The 11,099-nt window shown below is 48.4% G+C and overlaps 1 protein-coding gene across 1 annotated transcript; it reads left to right on the top strand.

Annotated features, from left to right (window-relative positions):
* Window positions 1-9,460: 9,460 nt before the first annotated feature.
* LOC309576037 (uncharacterized protein) lies at window positions 9,461-10,630 on the top strand (the record flags this gene model as incomplete). The annotated part of the gene is made up of 1 exon (XM_082286963.1): window positions 9,461-10,630. Exon 1 carries the CDS (start codon window positions 9,464-9,466, stop codon window positions 10,628-10,630), a length of 1,167 nt encoding a protein of 388 aa, XP_082143089.1. The 5' UTR covers window positions 9,461-9,463.
* Window positions 10,631-11,099: the final 469 nt, after the last annotated feature.

Below are 11,099 nucleotides of genomic sequence, written 5' to 3'. Positions count from 1 at the left end.
CCTATTACCTTACTCTGCTCTGGAGCTCTGCCTTGGCTATCAGGTATTTTTAAGCTCTCTCTCCTGGTTGGTTTGGTGTTAGTCTGTGTCTCCAGATAGTCCATCAGTAATTACCTGTTTAGTTTTATTGCGCTCTTGTTGCTTTGTGCAGTCGCTCAGGAATTCATTTGCTCCCACCTTGCAGACAGATTTAAATGCTGAGCTTGTTTTCCTCCCAGACGGAGAAGAGATGCCTCTATTTCAGGTAAGTGTTCTGTGAGCTGTCCCCGGTGTGAGGAGATGATCCTGTGCCTGCTGCAGTTCAGGTCAGGAAGGCCGTGAAATGCAAATCAAACCAGACCTGTTGTGCCTCTCGGGTTAGAGGGGCTTTGCTGAGCTCTTTGTGTGTTTAACACAATTTGGGTGTTCTCCTTGTGCAGTCAGTGGCTACAGGCAGCACAAAGAGATGTTGCTGGAGCTGTTCAGCCTGGAAAACCCCACCCCTGGAAGTGTTCAAGGCCAGGCTGGATAGGGTTTGAACAACCTGCAGCAAAATTGGACCAGATGATTTTTAAGGTCTCTTCCAACCCAAACCATCCTATGATCTTTATGCCTTGACTCTTGCTGAAGATTCTGACAAAGAAAACTAAAAACAAGGCAGAAGAAAAGGCATTCATGTAAATGCATGCCTTGGTCATCCCAGCAACGACCAAAATACTCAAGGAAGAGGGATTCTACCCCTTTGTGAACATAATTCCCAGCACAGTTCTGCAAGATTTTTCCCCCCTTACTTTTCTTGAAAAGGGTAAATCTCTGCTGTACAAGTTTCTCAAGCTGAATGCAAGCAGTTTGCTTGTCTTATCTCCATTTGCCCCCTTCTGTGCAAACATTTCAGTCCCTTCCTGCAAACTTAATGTTTTTTCAACTCCTGACGTGCTCCTCATCTCCACTCTGCAATTACAAACCAATGTGCTGATGTTTTAAGTGTTTTGTGTTAAAATGTGTAACATCCAAATTTACAAAAAAGCCAACAAACCCAAACAAAAAAGGACAGATCCCTCCCCACATTCTCTCTAATGCTAATTATAGAAATCTCAGCTCTCCAGCAGAAGCATCAGCCAGCAGAGGATTTGGTTCTTATCAGAGGCTGAAGCTTTGGAAAAATATACTGAGGAAGGAGCATAAAACTGGGGGATGTGGCAGGTACTGTGTGCCAGAGGTGAATGCTGAGAGTTTGGAAATGTAAACTTCAGGTTTTTCCAGTCCTCTTCTTCCCCCAACACCCAGAACATTGCATTGTTGGTTGGTCTTCATTTTTTAAATCATCTACTGTCAAGATACATGTGTTGTTTTCATAGAGTTGGCAGCAGAAGTTATTATTTTTTTCCAGCTCAATTTAGAGAACGGTAACAAATATTCTGGGTTTGCTCTGAAGTCATTCTGGGAGGAGCTCCTGGATTATACATCATGGTTGCTTCAGCAATGGAAGTGCAGCTCTTCTGTCAGAGTTTCAGCTCGATGATGAGTCTTTGGCTCTCAGGATGCAGCCTCACACTCTGTCCCCAGCACAATAGAGGGCGGGAATCAGCTTGAAAACTCATTCCAGTGACGATTTTTATTAGGGAATATTATTTACATACTGCATTCTCCTCTTGCACAAGAAAGCTGGAGGATTTTTTTCCCCTTCTAATGCATTTTAGAGGCGATCTGACATTTTCTAATGGCTCTCAGGTATGTATAATTTATCCTGCTCAATGTCTGCATTTTCCAAAATAACACTGGAGAACTATCTGGGCTCCTGCTTTTTTTGGCCAATCATTACTCTCCCTTTTTTCCAGGTTGACCTATAAATGTCCATATGCTGCAGGATAATTGCAGTAGGTGTAGGTTCCTTTGGAGACGCTCTTGTGTGGGAGACAATATGACAGCTCATCTGCACAGCACAGGCATCATTCCCCTGCCTTGATTTAGCAGAGAGTCCTGGATTCCGAGGCTTCTCCCATCTCTCCTGTATATTTAGGGATTGCTCACACACACCATGCACTCATGCTCTCCCGTGCAGTCATTTCACCATTTTCTGTGGGCAGCTCAACTGCTTGGAGAAGAACTCAGAGTACCACAAGCGTAGCAGAGCCTGGTGTAGGGACATAGCCCCTGCTCTTAGATTCCCACGCTGTATCCTGGCATCCTGAGCTGTTAAAAACCTGTGTTAACCTACAGCCGGAATATTTTGTGTGGAAAGCTGTGTTAACCATGGTAAGGTGGAAGTGATGTCCCAGGAGAGGGTCCAGTCTCCCAAATGCCATGACTTTTGACTGGGAACTACAGGCAAGTTTGTCCCCAGACTTGCTGAACCTGTGTGACACTTTTGGGAGCGATAAAAATCAAAGTCCTGAGAAGCTGGGATGCAGGTTATCAGCAAGGAAGTAGGATGAGGGGCAGGAAAAGGAGCTGTGTCACCCCACACCTCAGCATTCCTTACTCTGCTGTAGTTGGATGTCCATGATTTTCCCCTGGAATCTGAAGAGTCTGTGGGCATTTAAGTGTTTAATTTAAAAACTTGCAGGTGTGTTTGAGAGGGATTGAGCAGGTGCGCTTGAACACACAGCAGACATGGGGCACTTTTATTCTTTTTGGGTTTTTCATGCCCTGGCAAGGTGTGTTCCATGGCTGAGGACCCCTATGGTGGCTGTATCAGCCTCACGGGAGCGTGACAGGGGCCGGGGATGGTGCCAGCATGCCACTTACGTCGGGGGCTGGAGCAGGAGGTGGTCCCTGCCTGTGCCAGTCACACAGGTGTGTGTGACAGCAGCACAGCTTCAGCCTCAGTCACACTGCGAGAGTGACGGAGCCGGTCCCTGCCTGCGCCAGGGGCGCGGGACGGAGGGCACGGCCGGCGGTGCCCGTCCCACTGGGGCTGGGAGCGGCTGGGCCCTGGCAGCGTCAGTCACATGCGGGCTGTGACAGGGGCAGTCCGTACTGGTGTCAGTCACACTGGGGCTGTGGTGTGGGCAGTGCTACTCACACTGGGGGTGTGACAGAGGCGGTCCCTGCTGGGGTCGGTCACGTTTGGGGTGTGACAAGGGCGGTCCCCAGCTGTGTCGGTCACACTGGGAGCGTGAAAGGGGAGGTTCCTGCCTGTCTCAGGCGCACTGGAGGTGTGACAAAGGGTGTCTCTGGCAGTGTCAGTCACACTGGAGGTGTTACAGGGGAGGTTTCTGTCCCTGTCAGTCACACCGGGGGTGTGACAAAGGATGTCCCTGGCAGTGTCAGCCACTTTGGAGGTGTAGCAGGGGCCGGTCCCCAGCTGCGTCAGCGCTGCCGGGGGTGTGCCGGGGGCTGGTCTCCGGCAGTGCCAGAACCAGGAGGCTGTGCCAGGGGCTGTGCCTGCTACAGGGGGCTGATCCCAGCGCTGGGTGACGCCGATACTGAGCGCCAGCTCTGGGAGGAGCGAAGGGCGAGGGTGGGAGAGGCTGGGAAAATACCTCCGCAGGGTTTTAGGGTGGCCCCGGTGCGGCCAGAGCTGCTCGTTCAGTTCCCGTTTAATTCTAGAATGGTTCAGGTTGGAAGGAACCGTACTCGATCATCTTGTCCCGCCTCTGCTCGAGTACGGTTATGAAAAAGAACTCGCCGAGAGTTTGTGATTTCCTGGGACACCACTAAAAGCTTCTAATTTACCTTTCCTGAAGTGCTGCAGTAAAAATCCTCTGTACTAAATGGTTATTGAATAGATTATTAAATGCTTTCCTGGACCGACCTGGGAATTTTGTTAGAAAAGAAACCAATAAGTGCAGAGCCCAGGTATTAAAAGAACTGATCGGCAGGTACAGATTTCCCCTTTAACTCTTTAGCTCATGGATGCATCTTTGGGGGTTCCAGACTAAGTGTGTAAAAGGTGCAGGAGCAGATCAGAGATGCAGCTCCTCTAAACCCACAGCCAGGAATGGAAGGAGCCCACAGATGTGGCTGTTCTTGCACAGGCACCTTTTGTCCAGCACTAGATGGGTCAGGTTATTGCCTGGCAGGCTCCTTTACAGTCCTGGATCTCCAGTCACACATATTTACAGAATCAGCAGTTTTTGCCCAGAAGTTTGCTGAGAGTCTACATCAGTATGTGCAGAGGAAAATGTAAGCTTGGGAAGCTAAAGCTCACCACAAAGATATTCCTCAACCAGCCTGCTTCTTACAGTCCTTGCTTGGTTTGTTCCTGTTAATTTTTCTGTGTCTTTTACAGCCTGACTCTGGATTCTGTAACTGTGTCTTGCTTTTGGTCTAGTTAGAACTTGGGTTGTTTCAGTGTTTCTTCTGCCTCATTCATGAGATGCCAGTTCACTGGACCCAAAGATGTAGAAGATCCTGGCAAACTTCAGGAAAATGTATGTTAGGATAATAGGATGGAGCTGGATAGAGACAGTGAAACAATTCGCAGCATCAGAGATCCTGAAGCTTCTTTTAATTGCACTCTTAGGCTCCTGTGTGGGTGTACTTCCAAAATTCAGTGTCCCTAACAGGCATTGCAGGTCTGTCACTGGAGTTCAGCAGGCTAAAGGGGGCCCAGCTTCCCCCTGCAGAGTAAAAAGCTCAAACTTCAGCCAAATATCAGTGAAATCTCTCTGGATTCAGCTCCTTCTTAGAAGAACCATTGCTTAGGATTTTTTTTTCCTGTTTTACATAGGACAGTCTGATGTTTAAAGTGTTTATGGCAGTCCTAAAACAGAGTAGCCAGATGTCAGAAACCTCTGTGGCCCATAAAAAATTCAAATGTGATGGAATGTGATGTTAAATCCCTCACAAAATATATTAAGCTCCCATTGTGACAGCAATGTGAACCATGAGTTCACATTTTTAGTGAATTTAACAGAAAATTTAAATTAAGAAATTACTCCAGAGTAGATCTAACTGGCAAATACATTACAGATCCTCATCTGCCCTGACAGACTTGTCACATTTAAGACACGTAAAAGTGAGGTGGCATAAATAAAAAGGATTTGGCATCCATATATGTGTATGTTGGGAATATGAATGTAGGACAGGCACAAAACATCAATAATGTAGTTTTAATAGGAATCATATATTGCAGGGAAATGGGTGATTCAGTTAGTTTTCTGCCTTCTCCCTGAGGACTACAGCTGATTTTCTGTGTGTGTGTGCTGGAATAACTCATCAAGACTGTTGGGAAAGACTTAGAATGCAGAGTTTAATGAAATCATGGGCTTGTAAATGCAACGTGTGAAAGAGAAAGCAGAGAACATTTAAATACCTCAGTATTAGGAGGAAAAAAATCAAAGTATGTGGAAGTTGATAGAGCTAAGTGTGTTTGTCTGAGGACCAATAGAGCAAGATCTCTGAATTTTGTTGTTATTTTATGCTAAAAGGGAAACACTGGCAGAGTGTTCTGCATCATCAAAGCCAGAGGGGGGGGTTTGGGGCTGTGCTGATGAATGTGATGAGTGTGTGGACACTTTTGTCGGTCTGGGTATGGGGTGTGTACGTGCTGGTTTTGTTACCTTGCACAGAACCCTTTCTCTGTCTTATCTCAGCCCAACAACAGCAGACATGAGGCCCTGGCTGGGGCTGCCACAGGTCTTTGATCTCACCCATGAGGCATCATTTGCAGTGCTCTGCATTATTTATCACTACTGAAGTATTTTCAATTAAACGGACGGATTAAATACTAACTGTGCCTGGCAGATAATGAAATTCCTGTTTCTTTTCCAAGGAAGCTGACATGAAAGAAGCCAGACACGACTGGGCACAGGAGTTTGCGCTGCCGGCTTCTACATTTCCTAACGAGTGAGCGCTGTGTGATACCACAGGTGGGAGGCAGGCTTGATTCCTGGTGCTGACAGTTGTCACAGAGGTGAGGAACACCCAGGTGATCCCACAGAAGCCTCACAAGGGGTGGGAAGGTGGAGGTGATAGAAGATTCCTCACCACCTTCCAGCCTTAGGTGCATCCTGCGAGACCTTCAGTCCAATAAGAAATCCATATGGAACTGCAGTGCCAAGAAGAGGAGACCTGAAGATTTCCTACCAAAAGTGTGATTGAATCAACCCACCAACTCTGACCTGCAGTGTGGGGATGAATGCTGAGAATTCTTTTCCTCTGAACACTCTGAGGAACCTCCAAGAAGGACAAGTGGGGATGAGAAAAACATCATTTTTATTGATCCTTTTGAGGAGGAGCACATGGAGATGCTTTGGCCTTTTCCCCCATGATCCCTCTGAGGAAGGACACTGTTTGCTGGCACTACACCATTCCTTTGTGGTTGTGATAAACAACAATTTGGATTTTTTTTAAATGGCCATTCATCATCTTTTCCCCAAACAAACATGCTTGGCTGTGGGGATATTGGTGCATGTTCTTAGGTATTCCTAAAGTTTTCCTTATGAACAAGGGGAGGGGTGTGTGTTTGTCTTCCATGAGGAAATATGGAAGGGGTATGTGATTCCATGCATCCTGGGTCTAGGTGGGAGAAAGCCTTTACCCTGCCCGGCTAAGTAAGAAACATCTAAGCATTTAAATTCTGAAAAAATACAGTAAAATAATGGAAATCTTCTGAGTTGCTTTGGTTTTTTCCTAGTTTGGGAAAGTTGGAATGACAGTTCTTCCCCTGCAAGGTTTGCCATTCCAAGCAGAGTGTGGGTTCCTCATGGATTCAAGGACTGTCATTAAAGGACTGTTGCAAACCTATTTTTGAAGTGCCTCATCTGAAGAAACTGAACTGCCACTTACTCTGCTCTCAGAAGGAACTCGCTTTTCCATGTGGAAGGAGTAGATACATTTCTTTTCCTCACCCTCAACTCCCAGCAGAGCAGTTTCTGGTTTCATGTCTATTTTTGGCAAGATCTGTGATATCACAAAAATAATACAGAGCTTGGAGCATTCTTCTATACTATATTTGCATGCTGGCAATGTACGCTCTTGTTCATTTGTCATTTCAGTTCTGTATTTGCTGCTAATTGTGGAGCCCATTTCCCAAAGCTGGAGGAGTTTTGCTAGGAGAAGGCAGTGCAAAGCTTCACAGTGCTGGGTTTAAAGCAGGAGCAATCTGTGAGATTACACAGATGATGGAGAGTGGTTTCAACTGTGGACCATGATCCTACTGTGGCTTCGGCGAAGGCAGGTGGGATCCTTGGATGTGTTGGGCAAAGGACTTCTCCAGGAACTGGTGCCACTGTGAAAGGCCCTGGTGAGGCATCACTTAAGATGCTGAATGCCCTTTTGGGTGTGAAGACTCATTGAAGTAGGAAGTGGGACACAGAATTCTGGGAGGTGGATTGATCCCTCCTTACAGGGGCAGAGCTTGTTTCTTCCAACAAGGCAGAGCCTGAAAATGAATCAATCCCTGCCACACTCCTGCAGGAAGATGGATGCACAGTTATTGCCCCCCCACAGTTGTGTGGGGCACAGGGATACTCCATGAATTGCTGTGAGCTGGAGCTGAGGGACAGAAAGGGCACTGACCTGTTGGGGCGAGTCCAGAGGAGGGCACCAAGGTAATCAGAGGGATGGACCACCTCTGCTGTAAGGCAAGGCCAAGAGAACTGGGATTGTTCAATTTGGAGAAGGCAAGGCTCTGGGGTGACCTAGTTGTGGCCTTCCAGTACCTGAAGGCAGCCTACAAGAAAGATGGGACAAGACTATTTACAAGGGTGTGAAGTGGCGGGACAAAGGAGAATGAGTTCAAATTGAAGGAGAGTAGGTTTAGATTAGATAGTGGGAGAATTTTTTTCCTTGTGAGGGTGGTGAGGCCCTGGCACAGGGTGTCCAGAGAAGCTGTGGCTGCCCCAGCCGTGGAGGTGTCCAAGGCTAGGCTGGATGGGGCTCGGAGCAACCTGGTCTAGAGGAAGGTGTCCTTGCCCACGGCAGAGAGCTGGAACGAGACGACGTTCGAGGTTCCTTTCAACCCACACCACTCCGTGACTCCACGAACAGGCTCCTGGAGCACCGGGATTCGCCGAGCCGGGGCGGTGGGAAGGGCCGGGCTGCGGGATCGGAACGGGGCGCGGACTCGGGCGGGGAGAGGTGGCCGGGGAGGGGACGCGGTGTCCGGTCCCGCCCCGCTGCCGGCACCCCCAGCTCGGCCGAGCCGCCACTGCGCCGGTGCCGCTCCCGCGGGCTCCGCGCCGGCGCGGGGGATGCGCGGGGCCGCGCCGGGACCCGCAGCGCCCAGGTAGGGCGGGGAACGGGCGCCGGAGCGGGGAAGAGTTGGGGGCTCATGCTGCCTGGAACAAATAAATATCTCCTCTTTTAAAAATATATATACGTGTATATGTATGTATTTATTGTTATTACTGTTTTTCATCCCACTCGGTAATTTCAACATCCCCCTGCTGCAGGAAATGGGCAGCCGTGGTAATGGAGTTCTCTTAAGCCAAGCAGCGCCAGCATCCCTTGGGAAGTTTTCCCGCCCCAAAGGCATCGGCAGCTCAGTTAGAGGGCTGGAGGTGAGGAATATGCCTGTTACCAGCTCCTTACTAAATTGTTGGGAATGGCTGGAGTTGAGGGTGAGTCGAGCCACGCTGTTCCAGGCAGTGACTAATGAGGACTAATCCAAATTGTTTTCCATGTCTCCAGCAGAAGAAAGCCTGGCTTGTGTGGCTGATGGAGCTGGCCTTTCTGGGATGTGAATAAGAGCTTTCACTTAATGCACATCGCTGTACTGCCTTGATAACTGCACTTTGTAAGCCTCCTGAAACTAAATAGGCAAGTTTTACATTTATGTACATGTGGAAACACAGAAATGTTTGTTTTTACATATATGTGTTCATTTATATGTATGTTTATATTCAGAGATGTCTTATCCCACCTTCGGTAATTGAAGGGATTTTACAGAAAAGGAGAGCAATATTTTACATAGATAGTGATAGGACAAGGGGGAATATTTTTAAACTAAAAGAGGAGAGATTTAGATTAGTTACTAGGAAGAAATTCTTTACTGTGAAGGTGAGAAGGCCCTGGCACAGATTGACCAGAGAAGCTGTCGCTGCTCCATCCCTAGAAGTTGGATGGGGCTTGGAGCAACTTGGTCTAGTGGAAGGTGTCCTTCCCATGGCAAGGGGTTGGAACAAGATGGTCTTTAAGATCCCTTCCACCCCAAACCATTCTGGGATTCTCACCTTTGGGTGAATTTAAAAAGAAATTATCACTTTATATTTGGTAGTGAAGGCTGGCTGATCACAGAGGATTAAACTTCATTAAATGTAGTCTATGTTTTGTGTGCTGAATGTATATTTTCTACATATCTAATAGCAGATGATTCTGTTTCTCTTACTGCTTAACTAATGTTCCATTCTTTGAATCAGAAAAATACCTTCACTGTTCTAAATTTATGATATCAGAAGAATCACTGATGAAACGGGTGTTTTATTTTCCCAGGGAGGACTATCAGGAGAGCTGAGAATGAGATGGACTTACCATGAAGGACACAAAGCTCTGGGTGATGATGAGCTGCAGATGAACACAGTGTTTGCCTCAGAGGATGGACGTGAGCGTGGACTGGAACTCTGAGAATAACATTTGCGACACAGGTGGGAAGCATTCAAATTATCCCAGAAAGGCCACGAAGCAGGTGGGCCACACCTGTAGCCTGCAGAAGGAGGTGGACATGAATTACTTGTGCAGTCCTACTGGAAGCTCTGCTGGACCCGCAGGAAAGCAGGAGCTTACTGCAGAGCTGCAGTGTGGAGACAAAGAAACCTGTGACACTTACAGCCAGAAACAAGGTGAGAGTCCAGCTGGGGAGTTTGCCCCCTCCAGCACCAACTTCCACCTGCAGAGTGAAGATAAGGATTTAGATCACTGTTCCTCTGAACGCCCCAGGAAACCATGTATGATAGCGAAACTTCGTGAGGACAACAGAAGCACTGCTCTTGGGGATGTGTTTGGTGAGGACCTGGAGCCTGTCCCCGAGGAAGCTCTGCCCTATCGATGCAAGAAGTGTGGCTCCTCTTTCCACAGTGTGAGCGAGCTGCAGGAGCACAGGCGAGCTCACCTGCTGGAAAACTCCTACCACTGTCCCATCTGTGCCAAAGCGTTCTCCCGCGCAGCCAACCTGCGCATGCACAAGCTCATCCATTCCAGCGAGAGGCCGCACAAGTGCCCGGAGTGTGACAAGGGCTTCATCCGCACAGCTGACGTCTGGAGGCACCTGCACAATGTGCACAAGATCGAGCGCTCCATGGTGATCCTGGGGCATGGCGTGGCCAGGAACCCCTGGTCAGTGGTGCATCGTAGCCAGCACAACGCTGAGTACCCAGATCAGCCTTGTCCTGAAAACCCAAAGTCTCAGGAAGACAACTTCAAACCTTACACCTGCCCAACATGCGGCAAAGGTTTTGATAAGCCCAACCTGCTGTCCAAGCACAAGGTGATCCATCGGGAGGACAAGCCCTACAAGTGTCAGGAGTGTGGCATGGCATTTGTGCAGCTGCTCAGGCTCAAGAGACACCAGCAGACTCACTCTGGCGCACGGCCCTTCTATTGTGAGGAGTGTGGGGGAACCTTCACCCGGCTGGCATCACTCCAGCGCCATCACCGCATCCACACCGGAGAGAAGCCCTACTCCTGTAATTTCTGTGGGCATTCCTTCACCGAGTCAGGGACCCTACGGAGGCATGAGCGCACACACAAGTTGGACAAACCTTAATTTGTGGTCTCTGTGGTTGCTTTGTACCTGAACAAGGTCTGCTCAGTTGGGCTGGAAAAGCACCCCATGGTATGTGCTCTGCCCAGTCCAGACCCACTGCCCAGCAGTGGCTGACAGGGAATGCTGCATCACAGAGAGCTCTGGAACTTGTACTGGGAGGGATTGCGCTGCCTGGCTTTAAACTGCTTTGTATGAAAAAATAACCTAATTACCCCTGAGTAATGAAATGGGAGGCTTGAGGAGACTGAAATCACTCACATGTGCTTGCGCCGTCTCTGTTTGCAGGACTGGCGATGCATCAGCTCAAGCTTTGTGCAGGGATGTGCAATCACAGGCCATGAGAATTCACTGGATGAATTGGCCCTGCCCTCTTGCGTGTGATGGCTCTTTGACACTGAGTTTGGAGATCTGCTAATTTGCTAAGTTAGAACAGTCCAGAGTTGTCCCTCTATCCCTTCTTTCCTTGTAT

Source organism: Coloeus monedula (genome assembly GCF_965178545.1).
Source record: "Coloeus monedula genome assembly, chromosome: 9".
NCBI classification, from domain to species: Eukaryota; Metazoa; Chordata; class Aves; order Passeriformes; family Corvidae; genus Coloeus; species Coloeus monedula.
The sequence above is the reverse complement of the archived record's forward strand: the minus strand, read 5'-3'. Positions and strand labels throughout refer to the sequence as shown.